The sequence below is a fragment of the Protomyctophum parallelum genome (genome assembly GCF_964188405.1).
Source record: "Protomyctophum parallelum genome assembly, chromosome: 21".
Lineage (NCBI taxonomy): Eukaryota > Metazoa > Chordata > Actinopteri > Myctophiformes > Myctophidae > Protomyctophum > Protomyctophum parallelum.
The window spans coordinates 7,660,949-7,684,305 of NC_139713.1; the positions used below are offsets into that span (position 1 = coordinate 7,660,949).

General features: G+C 44.0%; 1 protein-coding gene across 1 annotated transcript in view; it reads right to left on the minus strand.

The window, feature by feature from the left end:
- The window catches only part of fcho2 (FCH and mu domain containing endocytic adaptor 2), a 107,566-nt gene that overhangs the window by 12,518 nt on the left and 71,691 nt on the right, over window positions 1-23,357 (minus strand). The window contains exons 15-25 of the mRNA XM_083794106.1: window positions 21,546-21,570; window positions 20,482-20,529; window positions 18,458-18,500; window positions 14,210-14,298; window positions 10,128-10,217; window positions 8,865-9,386; window positions 6,853-6,971; window positions 6,219-6,354; window positions 5,148-5,279; window positions 3,162-3,221; window positions 1,438-1,549 (exon numbers count right to left, since the gene is read on the minus strand). Of these exons, the coding sequence (XP_083650232.1) occupies window positions 1,438-1,549; window positions 3,162-3,221; window positions 5,148-5,279; window positions 6,219-6,354; window positions 6,853-6,971; window positions 8,865-9,386; window positions 10,128-10,217; window positions 14,210-14,298; window positions 18,458-18,500; window positions 20,482-20,529; window positions 21,546-21,570 (1,376 nt within the window). The remainder of the gene's footprint in view (window positions 1-1,437; window positions 1,550-3,161; window positions 3,222-5,147; window positions 5,280-6,218; window positions 6,355-6,852; window positions 6,972-8,864; window positions 9,387-10,127; window positions 10,218-14,209; window positions 14,299-18,457; window positions 18,501-20,481; window positions 20,530-21,545; window positions 21,571-23,357) is intronic.

Consider the following 23,357-nt stretch of genomic DNA (forward strand, 5'->3'; position numbering starts at 1 on the left):
TTGGTGGCCAAGCCTGCTCTGTGTCTGCTCGCTCTGCTCTGAAATGTTCCATTCGCTAATCCCTGCGAAAATAAGCCTTTTGCACAGCAGCAATTTAACAGCAGTTAACCAATAAAAGACTGTATGTTTTCTCTGCCCGAGACTATAATCTGCCCCATGTGGCTGATCCACCCTGAAAGAATGGTGTCGACCCCGACGCAAATCTAAAACACTCTCTCCACACACGCACAGGGAGGGAGGGAGGGAGGGAGACGCACGCACATACACACCATCACTATAGTGGGCAGTTATGCGTGTGTGTGTGTACGCCAAAATAAAATGTCTGAAATAGACAATTTTCTGTATCTTCTCAAGAGATTTTAACCCATTCTGACCTGAGATCAGATTCTAAAAATGTCTATTACATCGTGACAGTTTCAAATATTAACCCATTCGGACCTGAGATCAGATTCTAAAAGTGTCTTCGATTTTTCAAAAATAGCAGACCTACAAGCTCGTATCGCGCCACTCGGTGGCGCGATATGAGCTTGTAGATCTGCTATTTTTTTTGCTATTATAGCTAAAGCATAACATGATGCCAACACCAAAATGGGTGCCCGGTCAGAATGGGTTAAGACATATAGGTTCAGGTTGTGAATAAGGTTAGAATTAGGCATTTAGGATTCCTATACATAATTGCAAGGTGTCGTGCACCAAAACTAGCCGATCTACAAACTCACAAACGCGTCGCAGCATTTGCAATTTTGCATCAAACTATAGTGCGACAGTTCAGTGGTTCCCAAATTCTCTCCTGTTTTTTTTTTACAATTTACAATTTAGGCATTTAGCAGACGCTCTTAATCCAGAGCGACTTACATTAAGAAAGAACAAAAAAGCATGGGAATACATCACATAAAAGCATTTATCATGAAACATGCGTAAGCTAAGAAAGTAACAGTGGAATATCTATATAATGAAACTATACATATAAACTATACATATATACTACTATGCTATACATATGTACTATGGCGTGCTATGACTACATACAATGCAATTATAGTGCTGTCTACATAACATGCTATAAGTCTGTATCAAATGCTATCTAAGTCTACAGAAATGCTATCTAAGGGGGTGGGGTAAGTGCTATGGGCCATGATGGAGTCTGAAAAGGTGGGTTTTCAGACTACGGCGGAAGATTGGGAGTGATGCTGCAGTTCTGACTGCAATGGGAAGTGCATTCCACAGTTTTGGAGCCAGAAGGGAGGAGAGTTTGGGACGTGTGGAGCGTTGTTGTCCCGGCGTTTTTTAGTGAGGGTACTTCCAGCTTCCCTGCGTTGGCTGATCTGAGTGCGCGGGAGGGTTTGTGTGTGTTCAATGTGCGTGCGTGCGTGGGTGTGTGCGTGCGTGCGTGCGAGGCCTAGTCCCAGCAGTGCGTGGACATCATGTGAGACTCACTTGGTTGGATCAGCTCCTTTGAAGTAGGCATTAACCGACTCCGTGAAGGCCACGGCGATGGGCAAGGCGTCCTGGGACGCCAGGGTCACAGGGCTGGGGCCGCGCGACGTCCCTGGGGAGAACCACACGCTGCTTTTTTAGTCCTATAGTCTCATTTAGTTTCAGTCACATTTTAGTCACCCGCTGGAATGTGTTCAGTGTTTTAAGGTCTGGTTTTATACAGTTGATTTAGTCGAATGAAATGTATGTTGGCGGGCCTTGATGCCGTCGTAATGACTGATTTTACACTTGTTGAAAATAGCTGATCTATATCTTTGTGTGTGTGTGTGTGTGTGTGTGTGTACACCAATATTGCATCTCAATCGCACATACGTCAGCACATACGTAAGTACATGTTATTTGGGGATTAAATACAAATTTGCATACATTAGCAAACTTCCAAAGGACATGCTATGACTGTTCAACTGTTGTATTAGATTATGTCAGTGTGACATCAAGCTCGTCAGTGACTTACAATAAATACATTAAACAGACAACAACAACAACAAGAATTAAGTGCAACATGACATTGAACCTGTTAAAAAAAAAAACTTGATTAGCCATGTTCATTTTCACCTTTTTTTCACAATGATTAAAACGAAACACAACAACCATGCTAGAAGCTATTTTATTTGTGTTGTTAAACTGTTGACAGAGAGACGAGTTTGAGAGCATCCAGGAGAACGTCAGTAGTAAACGTTGCCTTCGCAAAATAAGACAATTCATTATGAAGACGTGTTAAGCTTGATTCATACCGAGTTGCAGGTCAATGTTTGCCATGCCAAAACTTCCCCCATTGAGACCTGAGACCAGATTCCATACAAATGTCTTCGAAATCATGACAGTTCTCTGAAAAACCTGTTTCTATGTCAGTGGTGCTCATGTAAATGACCCCCCAAAAAAATGTATTGGCCGCGGACCCCCATCTTAAAGGGATTGTGACATTAAAAAAAAGGTTTTGGAATTGTTCTTGTTTTTTTTAGGTTTTCTAATCTCAATTGCACCCAAAAAACATGAACTTTTAACATTCAGTAGATTTTCTGTGATCTGGGGTTTTCTGGCTCAAACAGGTGCTCTGATTTGCCGGCAGTAAGTGACATCACTTACTGCAAATCCCATATGTCAATGGGATTTGCCAGCAGATGTCACTGTTTCACTGTGTTGCCTGTTTTCATTGTAGCTCAAAAGGCCCAAAAAACCCCAAAGAAAATCCACTGAATGTTCAAAGTTCAGGTTTTTTGGGTGTAATTGAGGTCATAAAACCTAAAATAAAAAATAAAAATAAAAATAAAAATAAATGAAAATGAATGTCATAAAACCTTTAAAATATGTTGTTCCAGGGACCTTCCCCTGCAAAGATTTGAGTTAAAAAACCTTCACTGTGAAAGAATATACTGTATATTCAAAGTTGTGCACTACATTTTCACAATAGCAGATATATACAAGCTACGAGCTTGTAGATCTGCTATTTCTTTCAATAGCTAAAGTATAAAATAAAGGTCAAAGTGGTTAAAAACTAAGGTGTCAAAGGTGCGTTCCAGGTCTCAATGACGTGTTCGTTTGGGCACGCGACACAGGCGTGCAACAAAGTAGAGAAATCAGGCTTTTAGTGTTAGTTAAATGAACAGATAGAGGGTTTTTTCTTCCCGTGGTTTCAACCATAATGTAACCTCCCCTACCTGTACCCGCGGGCGTCTCACAGCGCTTCTCAAAGGTAGGCAGCTTTGATATGAACAGATCATCCTCTATACATACATACAGCCACCAACCAAACGCACAGAACAAAGGAAACAAGAGAGGAGATGAGCCCAAAACCCTGCATGGATTATGAGATGGCGGTGACGGCGACGTGGGAACGGATACCGGAGAACTCCTCGCCAGTTTACCCACTCGCCGCGGTTTAGTTTGAACCCATTCTGACCTGAGATCAGATTCATACGAGGTTTCCGCTGGACACACACTGGTCTGATTAACCCATTCTGACCCGAGATCAGATTCTAAAAATGTCAGTCGTTCTTCGATTTAAAAAAAAATAGCAGACCTACAAGCTCGTAGCGCGCCACTCGGTGGCGCGCTATGAGCTTGTAGATCTGCTATTTTTCAATAGCTAAAGCATAACATGATGCTAACACCAAAATGGGTGCCCGGTCAGAATGGGTTAACCCATTTCGACCCGAGGACGATTCTACAAATGCCTTCTAAATCTCGACAGTTTTCTGAAAAACCCCTATGTTTCTATGCCAGCCGTTTTCATGTCAAGGACCCCCAAAAATATATGTATTATAATTTGGCCGCCGACCCCCATCTAAAAATATGTTAGAACAAAGTTTTGAGTTAAAAACGTTCAATCTGAAAGAATACATCTTCAAAGATTTGCGCCACAATTTCACGATTTTTCAATAGCTAAAGTACAACATAATGCTTCAAACATCAAAAGGGGTTCCTGCCAAGAATGGGTTGAATTGCATTGAATTGAGAGAGAGAGAGAGAGAGGATAGTTGTTTAGAGTTTACACTAGATGAAGTGGGAATGCTAAAGTTTAAACACCACAAGTACAGAAACAATATAATTCATTAGTAAACAATATCCTGAATTGGTACGCCTACTTATCATTGGTATTCACATACTCAACTTTTTATCATTGAATAGCTGACCATTTAATTGCACAAAATAATGTGATCACTTTGGAAATGAACTATAACATCTGTGGGTTTGACATACTACAGTAACTACACTATACTGATGAAGACAGCATAACGATGAAGGACATTGATGAAGAACTTTCGCTGTGGCGAGTTGGTAAACTGGCGAGTTCTCTGGATACCCGGATATCTCTCTGTATACCACCAGAAAACGTGCTTCTCTTCTGTAAAAAGGAGGGCTGAGTATCCGGCCCTTCAGAGATTCACGTGTTAAAATGATAGAGAGAACATACATGTTGGATGTGATAGAAGCAGCTACAGTATGTAAGCGATTAGGTTGCACAGCGATATACGGGACGCAGGTAAAGCTGCAATCAGGAACGTATTTTGCCCATGTTTGTTTTGAAAGTGGGCGGTACCAGATCGTTGTTCTCGCTTCCTCTTGTATTGTGGCTGTGGGAGTCGCTCACTTTTTTAGACTAGACCTGTACGTGCCCGTCGGGCCGTCGGCCTCCGGCCTACTTGAGAACGATGCAACTTGGGAACCTAATAATACCTGTTGTCAACTTGTCATAGCATGGAAATTGCACAGGTGAGAGGACTTGGCCTCATTAGGCCCACTGGCAGAGCCTGGCCCAGGTGAGAGGACTTGGCCTCATTAGGCCCACTGGCAGAGCCTGGCCAGAGCCTTTTGTGGGCTTTCTAGACAACGGTGTGTCCCACCGACTCGAGGCCGGGCACTGCACTCCCTGTGGTGGTTTGGAACGCGTGTGTGGAATTTGAAGTCGGAGGGGCAAACGGTTCTCAAGTTACGTGCATTTCAACCGTACACACACACACACACACACACACACACACACACACACACACACACACGCACGCACGCACGCAGACAGAGACGTCTCTCATGTCCCAGGGACACAAAAGTTACAGATTGCAGCTTTAACGGGAAATGAAGGAATGAATGAAAAGAAGGATGGTAGAGATGGAGGTGCAGAGGGATCAGGGAGGAAAGGAAGGCAGACTCACTTTGACTGAGCAGAAACAGAGGAGAGGGAGAGAAGAGGAGCTCTGACTCTGGGGAGGAGAGGAGGAGAGCACGGCTCTGCTCCCAGTGAGGGAGAGGAGAGGAGAGGAGGCGAGCACGGCTCTGCTCCCGATCTGTGAGGAGACCCAGGGAGGGAGAGGAGAGGAGACCCAGGGAGGGAGAGAGAGGAGATGAGACCCAGGGAGGGAGAGGAGACCCAGGGAGGGAGAGGAGAGGAGACCCAGGGAGGGAGAGGAGAGGAGACCCAGGGAGGGAGAGGAGAGGAGACCCAGTGAGAGAGAGGAGACCCAGGGAGGGAGAGGAGAGGAGACCCAGTGAGGGAGAGGAGAGGAGACCCAGGGAGGGAGAGGAGAGGAGACCCAGTGAGGGAGAGGAGAGGAGACCCAGTGAGGGAGAGAGAGGAGAGGAGACCCAGGGAGGGAGAGGAGAGGAGACCCAGGGAGGGAGAGGAGAGGAGACCCAGGGAGGGAGAGGAGAGGAGACCCAGGGAGGGAGAGGAGAGGAGACCCAGTGAGGGAGAGGAGAGGAGACCCAGGGAGGGAGAGGAGAGGAGACCCAGGGAGGGAGAGGAGAGGAGACCCAGGGAGGGAGAGGAGAGGAGACCCAGGGAGGGAGAGGAGAGGAGACCCAGGGAGGGAGAGGAGAGGAGACCCAGTGAGGGAGAGGAGAGGAGACCCAGGGAGGGAGAGGAGAGGAGACCCAGGGAGGGAGAGGAGAGGAGACCCAGGGAGGGAGAGGAGAGGAGACCCAGGGAGGGAGAGGAGAGGAGACCCAGGGAGGGAGAGGAGAGGAGACCCAGGGAGGGAGAGAGAGGAGAGGAGACCCAGGGAGGGAGAGGAGAGGAGGAGAGGAGAGACGTATGCTGCAGCCTTAAGGGAACATCAATAAGGAGTAGGGTAGGGGTCGAGGGAGGAGAGGAAACTAAAGAAAAGTAGGACAGTTCACTATACTCTACTAAATGCTAAATGGCCGCTATGTGAATAATGGTCTGTAGAAGAAAACTAATGTAAAAGTATGTGGGGGCCGGGGGGGGGGGGGGGGCGTGTACTTACCGACGGTGGGCGTGTTGCTGGCGCTGAGCGAGGCGTTGGAGTTGGACGACAGCGACGAGGAGCTTTCCGCCCGGGCCAACGGCGCCGCGGGCGGAGGGCTGGCGTTGGACATCTTGGGCGGGCTGAACGGTCGCACCTGATTGGATGGATTTCAGAGTCACTTCATATTTGTATTAATATTCGGCCTTTATTGACGCAAGGTCGTCTGGTAGAGAGTAGAGAGTAGCGTTACTTTTCAGGAAATGGAAAATAAATAAATAACCGGTTCCAGTGGTTCTGTGTAGTTATTATTATGTAGTTATTTAAGCTCTCTGGTTCAATAACTAGCGGTATAACATTCACAGATGCTTAACCACTTTCAACCTGCCATCCCAATTTTGGGCTTGTCTGTATAGGCAAAATTTGTCAAAAGAATTATACAACATTTTAAATCATTTTTTTCTCCAAAAATATTCAAAATAATAGCCGATCTACAAGTTCACAGCGAGTCACGTGTGAGCTCGTGGATCGGCTGTTTTCTCTCCTTTCGCACGAAGCAGCAAACTAGAAATCAGGGCATTCCGAAAATATAATAAAGACTAAACAATAGGACATACAGTATATACATGAAGGCGGCGGACGGTGAGCCACTTACAATCTCTGTGATGCCGGTGAGTTTGGCGGTGGGGATCTTGGGTCTTGAGGAGGGTCGGGGCGGAGGCACCAGGGCTCCGGCGGTCAGAGGGGTGGTGGGTCGGTTGGGGGTGGCTGGCACTAGCATGGACAAAACACAGTCTGGTCAGACACACGTCAAAACAATGAGTCTACCCCAGGGTAGGTACCCTCACTAGTATGGACTAAACACAGTCTGGTCAGACACACGTCAAAACAATGAGTCTACCCCAGGGTAGGTACCCTCACTAGTATGGACAAAACACAGTCTGGTCAGACACACGTCAAAACAATGAGTCTACCCCAGGGTAGGTACCCTCACTAGTATGGACAAAACACAGTCTGGTCAGACACACGTCAAAACAATGAGTCTACCCCAGGGTAGGTACCCTCACTAGTATGGACAAAACACAGTCTGGTCAGACACACGTCAAAACAATGAGTCTACCCCAGGGTAGGTACCCTCACTAGCATGGACAAAACACAGTCTGGTCAGACACACGTCAAAACAATGAGTCTACCCCAGGGTAGGTACCCTCACTAGTATGGACAAAACACAGTCTGGTCAGACACACGTCAAAACAATGAGTCTACCCCAGGGTAGGTACCCTCACTAGTATGGACAAAACACAGTCTGGTCAGACACGCGTCAAAACAATGAGTCTACCCCAGGGTAGGTACCCTCACTAGTATGGACAAAACACAGTCTGGTCAGACACGCGTCAAAACAATGAGTCTACCCCAGGGTAGGTACCCTCACTAGTATGGACAAAACACAGTCTGGTCAGACACACGTCAAAACAATGAGTCTACCCCAGGGTAGGTACCCTCACTAGTATGGACAAAACACAGTCTGGTCAGACACACGTCAAAACAATGAGTCTACCCCAGGGTAGGTACCCTCACAAAAAAACATGCAGTAATCCTGGTCACTAAACTGCCTCCCCCTGGCCAGCCGGGGTGAAAGGAACTGGTTGGAATAATGTGTCCCATCCACGCGCTACATCCAACCAGGGAAACTCCCCCCCCCCCTGTCGAGTGAAAAGAAGTAGCTTGGACTCCTCATGCATAGAAGGAAGCATGAGGTCAGTCCGTTGCTCTCCCCAGGTTGGCAGAGGGAGAGTAGCGCCCAGGATTACATTAGATAATTGACACAGGGTGAAACAATGGGTTACAAAATCTAGGGATGAAAATGTAAGTAAAACAAACCCCAAAACAATGAGACTAGCACGGAATGCACACACGTGACGGAGGCTGCGCGCCGAGAGGGCCAGCGAGAATAGCCGACCTACGAGCTGATGACGTGGATGGGAGTCAGCTTGTATAAATCGGCCTTAAAAGGGTTTTATCTGAATGAAAACCATCACTACTGTACATGTTACAATAGTTACAATAAGTATTTCCCTCAGTCAGTGCAAAGAAAGCGATCATGCATTAAAAGGAACCTTTGCCGATTCACTTCGTCGCTTCACGTCGAGTGTAAGCTATACACACTCGACGGTGTCAAAATCGACGAATCATTTCGTGACGTTAACGTTGCGTTGAGAAATATGCAGAAGTCACACAATGGGATTTAGATTGTAAATCGGCAATTTTTCCCTTTTAGTTCTCAAACATTTCGCTTTTAGTACAACAAACCAATCAAAACAATCAAAGAAGAACATTCCAAAGAAAAGAAAATAACACTCTTATGCAAACGAATCGGCAAACCAAAAGATGACACACATGCCTCTCAGAAAACTGAAATAAATAAAGAAAACAAAAAAAGAACACAACAAACAAGACGGTTCTATTAACAAAAGTCTAAAAAGAATAACTAACTAGATAAATTAACAATAAATTAATTAATAGATACAGATTAAAAAAAAAGCAAAACCAAAGAAAAAAAATAAAGAAAGAAAATCTCAAGCAAAAAAACAACAGCAAACACAAGAAAACCCTACAGTAGCACAAAACACCAAGTCAAAACACTGGCAGCAAAGATCACGCTGTTACCATGTTGCATTTGGCTCAATGGAGACAATCTCCTATAAGAGGACGCCTCCGAGACACAGGGGGCGCCGTCTCCTTCTCCGTCGCCACCGTGGCCTACCGCGGCGTCGTCGTTGTAGGGGTCAGCAGGGTCGTCGGAGAAGAAGCGGGTCGACCTGCCACTAATAGTGACGTCGTTGGCGTTCCCGAGATGGCCCGGCAGCGAGCACTGACGCCGAGACGGGCCAAAGTTATCGCTGAAGGCGATCCACTGGCTCTGGGTCCACGACAGCGACGAGAGAGCGTCCACGCTCCGGGGAGGGCCGCCGTCGGGGGGCGGCGGGGGGAGCGGCTCGGCGGTGGCGTTGGGGCGGGTGATGATGGGGGCGCTCTGGGCCCGGGCCGCCGTGGGACGCAGCAACTCATAGACGCTCTCGGGAGAGTCCCAGGGAGACGACGAGGGCGAGGCCAGAGAGGAGACGTCTTTGGACTGCTGGGTTACTACCGATAAGGGTCGGGGCTCTTGTGGAGGAGATGCCACCTCGGCTGAGGGGTGGCGTAGTAGGGGGTGAGGGTGGGTAGGGGGTGGCATAGTAGGGGGTGAGGGTGGGTAGGGGGTGGTATGGGGGTGGCATAGTAGGGGGTGAGGGGGGGTAGGAGGTGGCATGGGGGTAGAGCAGAGTACCGTCACAAAGGGAAAGTAAGTAAGGCCGAAAGATTTAGTAAAACAGCCCCCAAGAATTTATACGAATGTCCGCTTGCACAATGAAGACCTAGATTCCTAGACCAGGAAATGTCTCTCTCTTACCCAGGCTTTCATTTTTTTGAGCCGAATGTAAACGAAAATAAAAGCCTGGGTACCGAGGCTAGTTAGTGAGTCAACCACCGGCAACCCTACAACCTGCTTGCTATCCATAACAGGCCAACGTTGAGGCACAATCGTAGCCGATCTACAAGCTCACAACCTGTCGCAATGTGACACGTTCTGAGCTCGCCAAGTACAGAGCCATGTGGGGCTCCTACGGTTTATTATACAGTAGGATCTGAGTGGGTCAGTAGTGTTAGGATCAGGCCATGACAAGAATGCCATGCAAATGTATTCATAATCAAATCTCAAATCTCAAATAAGAGCTTTACAAAAGTCTAACAGCAATTAAAACGGTGAGGGGTTAATTTGCAATACATTATTATTTTTTGGGGTCAAATTTCATGCTGAAAAAGTGATTTTCCGTTGGGTGTTAGCCGAATGGAGCACACACACACACACGCACACACACATTCTTTTACCTGGGGCCTGCTGTGGCAATAAGACTTCTAAGTCACTCCTTAGAAGAGACGGTGACGCAGGTATTGGTAGGAAAATAGAGTCTATGAGGTCTGACATGGGGCAGGTGGAGGAGAGAACCACAATACAATGGAATAAACAGTAAAAAACCTTCTGTTGGCATTGTTTCTTTATTGTCTATGTACTGTGTGATCTGTTTGTTTGTATATGTTTTCTGTATATACTGATGACTGCTGTGCACAAAACAAATTTCCGAAAGGACAAATAAAGTATCTATCTGTCTATCTAAAAGCTGATGGCGTTGTCTAGTGCCAAAAATATCCCATCTACGAGCTTGTAGATACAGTAAGCTATTTTCAGCACGTGACACCATCTTGCTAAAAGGGTACAAGCTAAACGACACACATTACAGCAAATAAAACAAACTCCAAAAAAAAAGTATGACAAAAGAATACCGTGGAAAAAAAACATGTATAAACAGAAGGAGATTAAAAAAAAGTCCAAAATGGTAGAAAATAAATCGGGCGACAAACTGTGAAAATAATTATTTTAACAAGCGGTGTTTCTAATGAGAAAGCTCCCTCAACAGCAGATTAGCTTCTTCGCCGCCTAGAATAGCTCAATGTGTCATGGGTGTGTTAAGAGCACGCTAATACACAGCGCAATCCTCCGTGCTCGTTTCACTCCCCCCAAAGTCCATTCCTCAACACTTTCAGAGTTAAACTAACACTCAGGGCTTTCACTGTGTACATCCACACCCACGTTGCCAGGTCTGCTTAGAATACGCTGACTTTGGGGCTCGTTTTCTTTTTTGTTAAAGTTGCTTGTAAATGTTGGTAAAGTAGTTGCTGGGTCGGGTGCGTTGTTTTTATTGGACAATAATTGTTTAATTATTGTTTAGACCAGTGGTTTTTTCTCAAACATTTTCAAGTCAAGGATCCCCCAAATTAAAATGTATTTGTCCCCCACCCCATCTGAAAATGCCAGGGACCCCCCGCCCCGTTTCAAAACGATTCCAATTTTGTGAAAGTTCTGTGCACCGCATTGATTTGTGCTGTAGATCCTCGATGTTCCAAATAGCGGATGCATTTTATGAATAGGTTTTTTTTAAGTGCTTATATGGTGGCACTATAGTCACTTCTTTCCCACAGACATGGTTGCTTATTTCTCTCACAGACTCGGGCAACAACCACTGCTCCAGGCCACACTGTACACACAGGGAGATTTAACAGGCCCTAAGCAGGGCCTTAAGTCCCGGGCCGGCGTATGGTAATCGGGGTACTTTGCGCTGCTCTTTTGGCTTCTAAGCCGGGACCTTTGACAGTAACGAGATACTGTTTGACAACATTACGTGCCAGTGGGCCTTATAGCCGGCCCTCTGACCCCAGACGAGGTGCCAATTAACTGTGGATTACGCTTAGCCCAGGCAATGGGTCAGTGCTAACGTCACTCCCTTTAAACGCCATGAGAGGCCGCATGAGAATCGCAACCGTCAATCGAAACAACGTTTGCAAGAAATCTCGCAAACCGCGCGGGCAAAGCACCGGGGCCGTTTTCACGATGCTTGTTTTATGATCGTGTTTACAGCACTTTGGTTGAGCTTCTGGTCTTTGTAAATGTGCTCTATGAATAAAAGTTTGATTTGATTTGATTTGATGAGACTACCTGCCTATGAAAAAAAAAAAAAAAAAAAGGGGGAAAAGAAGTCCAGTGGAGTTGGAATTAAACACACGAACCATTATTCTGGACAAATACCCAAACATTGGCCGTTTTCAGCAGAGGTTTGGTGGTGTAGACTAGAGGGAACAAAAAGGAAGCGGTCGAGTACAGATCCCTGAGGGCCTCCGGTCAACTAAGAACTGTATGATATACTGTGCTTTGTTGTTGCGGTGGCTTAATAACCCTATATTATAGGGTTTAAGTAGTTAGGATATATAGTGTATGCCTCATGAGACATAATTATTCCCCAAACAAAATACAAATAAATGGATAAATATGAACCCTTGGCTACGAAGGTGACAGACAGGCAGATACATACTGTACATAGATCAGTGGTTTTCAACCAGTGGTCCGGGGACCACCAGTGGTCCTTGAGGAGTTCCAGGTGGTCCCCAGCTACATAATGGAGAGTTGCAAATGGAACCCTTACAGATCTTTAACTCTTGATTATTTTGTTTTGGGCCTGAGAGGCGAGGGGCTCCATTTTCGTCACCGCTAAAACCCTTATCCCTAAACTTCTTTGCCTTTTATTTTTTACTATTTTGATTATTTGTTTTGAATAGTTCAACTAGCCAATCTACATTGACACGTTGTGAGCTTGTAGACTGGCCATTTTAACTATTCAAAAATGTTTAGCAAAATAGTAAAAAAGGCAAAGAAGTTTTAGGGTTAAGGGGTTTAGCGGTGACAAAAATGGAGCCCTAAATGTCATCAAATGGTGGATCCGTGGCTCAAATACTGAATAAATATTGGGCCTTGATGTTGAAAAGGGTTGAAAGGCACTGTGACAGACAGGCCGATAGATAGATGGAAATGGTTCAGAATGAGATAGAACAGTGTGTTGGTAGCAGAGGTCAGCTCTTTGATCTGCCACTGACCTGAGACTAAACGCTTCCAAGCCAGCGACTGTGGACAATACAAGGACTAGTCAAGGTGTGTGAGTAGACTTAAATGATTGCAATTATTGTCTCAGTGATTATTCTATTGATTACTAGGCCTGTCAACAATTATTACATAATCGTCTACCCGTAATAATCACAATTATTATTTGAGATGATCGCAGTTGTGTTTGCATAATCGTCAAAGAAAATCTACAAGCTTACATGTCACGCATTGTAGGCTATATAAGTATAACATTATTAAATATGTCAGTAATTTCTTGTTACTTGTCATATCTTCCCTGTGCGATTTTTGATTACGACTACAAGATAATGTCATAAAGGTCATTATAAGTTGTCCTACATTATTATACATATTTTTTAACGAGCGTCATGAAGCCTCATAAATGCATTATAATGCATTATAGACGAGACCTTTAAGTAAAGTGATACTGAATCGGTCGCACTGCCATGGCCCTGGTCTTGTAACCATGGGTTGCCAAAGAGAGTGATTCAAAACATCAGTGTGATTCTCCATGGTTAAATAAAGGTTACATACATGTGCGTGTGTACATAAGAGTTTAACTTTTAACCCATTCTGAACGGGCACCCATTTTGGTGTCAGCATCATGTTATGCTTTAGCTATTTAAAAATAGCAGATCTACAAGCTCATATCGCGCCACCGAGTGGCGCGATACGAGCTTGTAGGTCTGCTATTTTTGAAAAATCGAAGAGCGACTGACATTTTTAGAATCTGATCTCAGGTCAGAATGGGTTCGTCAGACCAGTGTGTGTCCAGTGGAAACCTCGTATGAATCTGATCTCAGGTCAGAATGGGTTAATGTCCACTGGAGGAAAGAGGGAGTTAGCCCCACAAGACTATTATTATTACTACTACCCCCCTGAACCAATGGACACGTTAGGATTTCACACAAGAGATTTACTTGAGCAATGGAATGTAAAAGGAGGAATGAATGAAATGGTTTTCTAGTCCGTCCCGCAGTGGAGAATAGCACATTCTTGTAGATCTGCTAAATCTGCTAAATATAACGATACATTTTAACAGCGATACGATACGTATCACGATACATTGTTGACGATACGATATATGTACGATATTGGTTCATTATGGCGATACGATACAATGATTTGAAATCGATACAGTAACTATTTATTTAATTAAGTAATTAAACCCCTCTTTTTCATTTTTCTTCTAAAAATTGCTAAATACCACACACAAAAATGTAGTATTGATACAATCGATTAATTGCATAGCAAAACGATTCGATACCGATTATTTCCATGGCAAAACGATACGATACAAAGTCAATGTTGCATGTTTTCATTTAGATATACTTCGATGCAGTTACTATATCGTTACACCTCTACTGCTAAATAAGGCTTTGAAAGGGAATGAACAATGTGGAGGTTTTTTGCTTTGAAATGGTGAGACGAGATTGGATGCAAAGCAACATGCAGTGTTTACCTGTTGATGGAGACACCGAGGCTGAAGAGCCTGCCAGGGTGGAGGGCCCAAAGGGATCCAAGGAGAGCAGGTCATTGTTGCTCAGCTTGCTGTAGAGACACAGAGACAGAGAATTAAATCAGCTGAAAACAGTGGGGGGGTTTATTTTAGCGAGCTCTATCGTTTTGAGTTTGTTTCCAGAAACAGGCAGGGGGAGCAAGGAAGGAGACAGGGGGTATCTACATGTTTACACATAGCATATCCCTCCGTTACAGTAAGGAAGGAGACAGGGGGTATCTACATGTTTACACATAGCATATCCATCCGTTACAGTAAGGAAGGAGACAGGGGGTATCTACATGTTTACACATAGCATATCCATCCGTTACAGTAAGGAAGGAGACAGGGGGTATCTACATGTTTACACATAGCATATCCATCCGTTACAGTAAGGAAGGAGACAGGGGGTATCTACATGTTTACACAGAGCATATCCATCCGTTACAGTAAGGAAGGAGACAGGGGGTATCTACATGTTTACACATAGCATATCCATCCCTTACAGCAAGGAAGGAGACAGGGGGTATCTACATGTTTACACATAGCATATCCATCCGTTACAGTAAGGAAGGAGACAGGGGGTATCTACATGTTTACACATAGCATATCCATCCGTTACAGTAAGGAAGGAGACAGGGGGTATCTACATGTTTACACATAGCATATCCATCCGTTACAGTAAGGAAGGAGACAGGGGGTATCTACATGTTTACACATAGCATATCCATCCGTTACAGTAAGGAAGGAGACAGGGGGTATCTACATGTTTACACAGAGCATATCCATCCGTTACAGTAAGGAAGGAGACAGGGGGTATCTACATGTTTACACATAGCATATCCATCCGTTACAGCAAGGAAGGAGACAGGGGGTATCTACATGTTTACACATAGCATATCCATCCCTTACAGTAAGGAAGGAGACAGGGGGTATCTACATGTTTACACATAGCATATCCATCCGTTACAGCAAGGAAGGAGACAGGGGGTATCTACATGTTTACACATAGCATATCCATCCGTTACAGTAAGGAAGGAGACAGGGGGTATCTACATGTTTACACATAGCATATCCATCCCTTACAGTAAGGAAGGAGACAGGGGGTATCTACATGTTTACACACAGCATATCCCTCCGTTACAGTAAGGAAGGAGACAGGGGGTATCTACATGTTTACACATAGCATATCCATCCCTTACAGTAAGGAAGGAGACAGGGGGTATCTACATGTTTACACACAGCATATCCATCCCTTACAGTAAGGAAGGAGACAGGGGGTATCTACATGTTTACACAGAGCATATCCATCCCTTACAGTAAGGAAGGAGACAGGGGGTATCTACATGTTTACACATAGCATATCCATCTGTTACAGTAAGGAAGGAGACAGGGGGTATCTACATGTTTACACAGAGTATATCCATCCGTTACAGTAAGGAAGGAGACAGGGGGTATCTACATGTTTACACATAGTATATCCATCCCTTACAGTAAGGAAGGAGACAGGGGGTATCTACATGTTTACACATAGCATATCCATCTGTTACAGTAAGGAAGGAGACAGGGGGTATCTACATGTTTACACATAGCATATCCATCCGTTACAGTAAGGAAGGAGACAGGGGGTATCTACAGTACATGTTTACACATAGCATATCCATCCGTTACAGTAAGGAAGGAGACAGGGGGTATCTACAGTACATGTTTACACATAGCATATCCATCCGTTACAGTAAGGAAGGAGACAGGGGGTATCTACATGTTTACACATAGCATATCCATCCGTTACAGTAAGGAAGGAGACAGGGGGTATCTACATGTTTACACATAGCATATCCATCCGTTACAGCAAGGAAGGAGACAGGGGGTATCTACATGTTTACACAGAGCATATCCATCCGTTACAGTAAGGAAGGAGACAGGGGGTATCTACATGTTTACACATAGCATATCCATCCGTTACAGTAAGGAAGGAGACAGGGGGTATCTACATGTTTACACATAGCATATCCATCCGTTACAGTAAGGAAGGAGACAGGGGTTATCTACATGTTTACACATAGCATATCCATCCGTTACAGTAAGGAAGGAGACAGGGGGTATCTACATGTTTACACATAGTATATCCATCCGTTACAGTAAGGAAGGAGACAGGGGGTATCTACATGTTTACACATAGCATATCCATCCGTTACAGTAAGGAAGGAGACAGGGGGTATCTACATGTTTACACATAGCATATCCATCCCTTACAGTAAGGAAGGAGACAGGGGGTATCTACATGTTTACACATAGCATATCCATCCGTTACAGTAAGGAAGGAGACAGGGGGTATCTACATGTTTACACATAGCATATCCATCCGTTACAGTAAGGAAGGAGACAGGGGGTATCTACATGTTTACACATAGCATATCCATCCGTTACAGTAAGGAAGGAGACAGGGGGTATCTACATGTTTACACATAGTATATCCATCCGTTACAGTAAGGAAGGAGACAGGGGGTATCTACATGTTTACACATAGCATATCCATCCGTTACAGTAAGGAAGGAGACAGGGGGTATCTACATGTTTACACATAGCATATCCATCCGTTACAGTAAGGAAGGAGACAGGGGGTATCTACATGTTTACACATAGCATATCCATCCGTTACAGTAAGGAAGGAGACAGGGGGTATCTACATGTTTACACATAGCATATCCATCCGTTACAGTAAGGAAGGAGACAGGGGGTATCTACATGTTTACACAGAGCATATCCATCCGTTACAGTAAGGAAGGAGACAGGGGGTATCTACATGTTTACACATAGCATATCCATCCGTTACAGTAAGGAAGGAGACAGGGGGTATCTACATGTTTACACATAGTATATCCATCCGTTACAGTAAGGAAGGAGACAGGGGGTATCTACATGTTTACACATAGCATATCCATCCGTTACAGTAAGGAAGGAGACAGGGGGTATCTACATGTTTACACATAGTATATCCATCCGTTACAGTAAGGAAGGAGACAGGGGGTATCTACATGTTTACACATAGCATATCCATCCGTTACAGTAAGGAAGGAGACAGGGGGTATCTACATGTTTACACAGAGCATATCCATCTGTTACAGTAAGGAAGGAGACAGGGGGTATCTACATGTTTACACATAGCATATCCATCCGTTACAGTAAGGAAGGAGACAGGGGGTATCTACATGTTTACACATAGCATATCCATCCGTTACAGTAAGGAAGGAGACAGGGGGTATCTACATGTTTACACATAGCATATCCATCCGTTACAGTAAGGAAGGAGACAGGGGGTATCTACATGTTTACACAGAGCATATCCATCCCTTACAGTACTGTATGTAGATATGTGAATGAATGAATCAAAACTATGTTAAAGCAATAGAAGCCCCAAAGGCAACAACAAAACAATAATACTACAGGCACTGCAAATGACTGAAAAGGAGTAGCAGTAAAAACCTATCCTGAGAAAGAAAGAAAGATGGATAGATTAGCACGTTGTTTTTTCCTTAAGTCGTTAAGACATAAACGCCCTAAAGGTCTTCCAGGAGCGTGGCAAATAAACAAATAAGTTGGCAAATATTTCACATAAAAATGTTAATTTACATGTGGGTGATTTAATTCGTGCAGAAAAGTCGATCGAGGCGGGGTTGGCGAAAGGGCCTTTCTGTGTGGAGTTTGCATGTTCTCCATGTGTCCCCTAGGGTAGGTATACCCTCACAAAAAACATGCAGTAATCCTGGTCTCTAAACTGCCTCCCTCTGGCTAGCCGGGGCGCCTGATGGAGGGGAAAGGAACTGGTTGGAATAACGTGTTCCTTCCACTCGCTACGTCCAACCAGGGAAACTTCCCCCCTGTCAGGTGTAAAGGAGCAACTTGGACACTCAGGCATGAAGGAAGCATGAGTTCAAGTCCGTTGCTCTCCCCATGTCCCCCATATATGGGGACAGAGGGTGTGTAGAGCCCAGGATCACATTCGATAATTGACACAGGGGGGAAAATGGGTTACAAAATCGTGGGATAAAAATTTAAAAAGAAAAAGAAAAGAAAAGTCGATTCTGTGTGTACCGTATAATATGTACTGATAAGAGAGACAATAGTTTAATATAATGTGAATCCATCGGACCATCGCTCCCGGTGTGATATCTGGACAGTTACAGTAAGATGTTTTGCTCTAATACTTACTCATTAAAAGATGTTGGCATTCTGGGTTTGGCCAGCTCGTCACCTATAGGGTGAGAAACAAACTATTAGCTCATTTTAATGACACAGACGGACATTAATTATGAAGTTCAGTAAGAAATACAATAAAATCACCAGCAAGAAAATGTTAAGTTAGCATTTTGACAGCCTTGTTGCTCATGGCTTTTCGGTAGTATTCCTCAACATTTCATTGGCACATACTGTACAATTCTTTATTACTTGTATGAGTCAGTCAGTGACAGATAAAACTGGGTGAAATCTTGAATCAGTTTGGAGGCTTAATTTGCATTTAGTGCGTTGGAAAACACTGAAGAAGAACAGAGACAATGGAACAAGGAAACCGGCCAAAAGTTTCCGACTGACACATTAAAAGATTGGGTTTGCAGTTTGGACCGCGGTATTTCCAACAACACAAGTCTTTCTGCGAGTCTAGTCTTTTAACCATTGCTGGATGCTGTCTATGTTAATGGATGAAGGCTTGCACTGGGGCTGGCGTAAACAGAGTTAAGAGTGCTTCTGTTGAGTCATTGTTGGCAGACGGTGACTCCAAAAGTATGAAAACATACGAAAAAAGGAAGCTACATTTCCAGCTCTAGTTGAAAGCCTTCAGCATTCAGTGTTTCTTGCTTTTAAAAAGGTGCATTGTTGAATGACGTAAATTTTATCGTTAGCTGTATCGCCTCTCTTTCCAAAGAAAGGTCTGGACGTCGGAATGAGTATGTATTGCGCTTTAAACCCTGTGTACTTTGACTGGGGTCCCCCAGGGCCCTCTAGTAGTCCCCCTTCTTGTTTCCCTGACTACACCAAATCTCTATGCTGAAAACTTCCGCATTGTGAGCTTGTAAATCTACTATTTTTGGCAAATGTTCACCCAAAATAGCGATGCTAGGGTTCATGTGGTTAAGCCTGATTTAGACTTTGTCTCACAACACATTTGCGTTTGGTATTTGACACCGTTTACAGCAAGAGAACATCATATCAGAAGTTGTGAAATAGCTGTTAGGAGGCTGTGTCCACCAAGGTGACTTTTTTCCCCCACTCAGAAAATGTGAGCGCGTGCGTAGTTACCGTAGTTACGCCATGCTGGAAACACCAGCAGTAATGTACACTGAGCATCTATTTTATGCTGCGCGTTCACACTTTTTATCTGGACACCCAAAGTTGAAATATATCGTCACCTTAAAATAATATCCCCAAGTCTTTTTATTTATGAGATTTTAAGTAATTTAAAAATGTTATATCTTATCGTTGCCAGAGCTTGGCAATCTGCCACTGTGTCATTGTTTTTTTTTGCTTTTTTAATCCTGAAATGTAACAGTTTTGGACGCATGTTTCGATGTCCAAAATATATCGTCCACAGAGACGATTATATTCTACATTTGGTTCAATTTATGCCATTTATTGGTTTTTATTTTTACCAGAACATATTGATCTATGCCAGGGATGTCCCAATCACCTCTTTTTATTGCTCCCCATCCGATTCCGATCATTTGATTGTGAGTATCTGCCGAGTATCCGATCCGATATTTATATTTTTATAGACCACTTATGCCATTATCACAATATGCAAAATCACAGACGATATCCAGTCTATTATATGGATATAATATTGTTACTAGGGATGTCCCGATCAGGTTTTTTTAGCTCCCGGTCCGATACCGATCATAATCAAATGACGTGATCGGCCCTGATTTCCGATCACGCGATCGGATCGGGACAACCCTAAAATATATGCCATTATTATTCGAAGACGACGGCGGCGATATTTCAACTCCGGGACGCCTTTGCGTTTTCAGCTGGTGGGGGGAAAACAACCACCAACATCGTTTGTGGACACTGGGCCTTATAGCTTGTTGTTAGCAGGTTGTACAGCGTCGTATAGTGGCAGCTTCTGTGATGACGGGGATAATGGCGTGATTGGCAGAGTGACAGGCAGCTGTGGGTGAGGAGGAGGAGGAGGAGGAGGCTTCCAGCTTAAAGAGCAGAAGATAATATCTGCTACTCACCTGCTGCTACCTGAGCCTTTGGGCTTAGTGGTGATACTGCTGACACCCCTACGCACGTGTAGAGTATATATATATATATATCTATTAGCCCATTCTGACCTGAGATCAGATTCATACGAGGTTTCCGCTGGACACACACTGGTCTGATTAACCCATTCTGACCTGAGATCAGATTCTAAAAATGTCAGTCGTTCTTCGATTTTTCAAAAATAGCAGAACCTACAAGCTCATAGCGCGCCACTCGGTGGCGCGCTATGAGCTTGTAGATCTGCTATTTTTCAATAGATAAAGCACAACATGATGCTATAACACCAAAAATGGGTTCCCGTTCAGAATGGGTTAGTGATGATACTTTATAGTTTGTTCTAATAAAATAAAACAACGGACATCAATACAAAAAGGGTCAAATAGTAACAGTTCCAGTCTGGCGTAACTAGGGCGTAACTGCTTCATTTTACGTCCATGTTAGACCCGGGGAACGCTTTGTCCATATTTATTTACAGTCTATGGACCACACGTAAAAAGAAAAAAACTTTTAGGTTTAATCAAAAATCCACTCATAGAAGTCTTAAAAACAGCAAAACAAATAAAAAGCTGTGTTGCCGCGGAGAGAAACAAAAAGTGAAATATAATTTCTGACATGTGAAATAATACAAAAATAATGAAAGATAATAAAGAAGTAAATCTTATTTGTACGTTAGGAGGAGGGAGATTCCCCTCCTCAAGTACTGAAAATAACCTTTTGCCTCAGTCGGATGTGTTGGTTTTGGCAAGGACTCTGGTGTCTTTTTTTCCCCCAGTTCTTTTTTTTTTTAAAGACGAGTTGTCAAAAAGCGAGTCGGGGTCAAATGATATGTAGTGGAGAAGTGGTAGCGCTGGCCCCCTGTACGGTCATCAAACATCACACACACACACACACACACACACACACACACACACACACACACACACACACACACACACACACACACACACACACACACACACACACACACACACACACACACACACACACACACACACACACACACACACACACACAAGACAGACGGAGGGTTACTTACTGGACTGGTTCCTTCGTATCTGACCCTGAAAAACACAAACAAGGCCTTCATTAATCAAAGCACAGCAGCAGCGCAAGTCAGACCCGCCATTAAACCTTTCTACTAATACTCCACTGTATCAGTGTTGTTTTTGGGGCAGCAAATTTAGATTTTTTGTTTTTAGTCGTGGTCTCTTGAATACTTTATTCACTTTTAGTCACATTTTTGTCACCCGGAATGTCTTAGTGTTAGTCGACGAAATATCATAAGATTTTAAGTCAACTGAATCTACAGGTGATGTAGTCGACTAAAATGTATTTTGGAGGGCCTCGATGCCGTCGTAATGGCTGATTTTACACTTAAAGTAATAGCACTTAAAATAGCCGATCTACAAGCTTGCACATCAGCAATTTTGGTGTACAATGACTTGTACTGGATCTCTTGTCCACTAGTCCCTTCCTAACATTTTAGTCTACACACACACACACACACACACACACACACACACACACACACACACACGCGTAACTTGGTTACAACATTCACAACAACATGGCCAGCTCAAAGGTCCACAATGTGTCACTTTTTAAACGTTTATGATATACGCGGAGCGACCGCCTTGTTTTCTCAAGAACCGTCTTCAGGAAAACTAATAAATAATAAAACACACTGTAGACTGCAGGTCAACGAAACGGCAATGAAAACAACGAGGGAAAAAAACCCTGCAGACTGTCCTACAGTATAACCCATTTAGACCTGAGAACTGTGTCTACAAATGCCTTCTAAATCATGACCATTTTCGGAAAAAATCTCTGTTTCTATGTCAGTGGTGCTCAACCTTTTTCATGTCAATGACCCACATAATTATCTGTATTTGGCCGCTGACCCCCATCTGAAAATATGTTGTTCCAGGGACCCCCGAAGCAAAGATTTGAGTTAAAACCGTTTGCTCTGAAAGAATATATTCAAAGATTTGCGCCACATTTTCACGATTTTTCAAAAATAGCAGACCTACAAGCTTGTAGATTTGCTATTTTTCAATAGCTAAAGTACAACACAATGCAGGGTTCCCGCCCAGAATGGGATAAATGACACTTTGAAAAGGGCCTGAAAACTATATTATGAACCTATTCCCAAGCGGCGGAGGCAATTTTCCACTTCACAGTTAAAAAGACAGTGTATATATATCACAAGGATTAGTGTGCACTCACACATACCAGACATTAAACCTAGGGTGAAGAATTCAGCAGCAACATGGGGCTACGACTCCCTCCACCCCCTCCCCGGTCTAGAACTCCCTCCAACCCCTCCCCGGTCTAGAACCCGACCGTTAATCAGGGATAGAAACTGATGGTGGTGGTGGTCTAAAGCCCCATTTAGATGGCATCGTGTGCCGAAAATAGACAATCTACAGTACAAGCTCACTATAGCGTGATAATAGTGAGCTATATATCTGTATATGAGCTATACAGATCGGCTGTTTTCGTGCGGACGGCGGGTTTGACACATTTAACCCATTTAGACCACCTGAGGACGCATGTGTGTCACCTTTATAGCTTTTAACCACAGCAAAAACCATTCATTTAAACTTTAGCTGTAGAAAAATAGCAGATCTACAAGCTCATAGCGCGGCACTCGGTGCCACGCTACAAGCTTGTAGATCTGCTATATTTTGAAAGAATCGTGAAAATGTGGTGCAAATCTTTGAATATATGTTCGTCTTTAACTCAAATATTTGCTTCTGGGCGGGGGGGATCCCTGGTACAACATACTTTCAGATGGGGGTTGGCGGCCAATTACATATAATTCTGGAGGTCCTTGACAGACATGAAA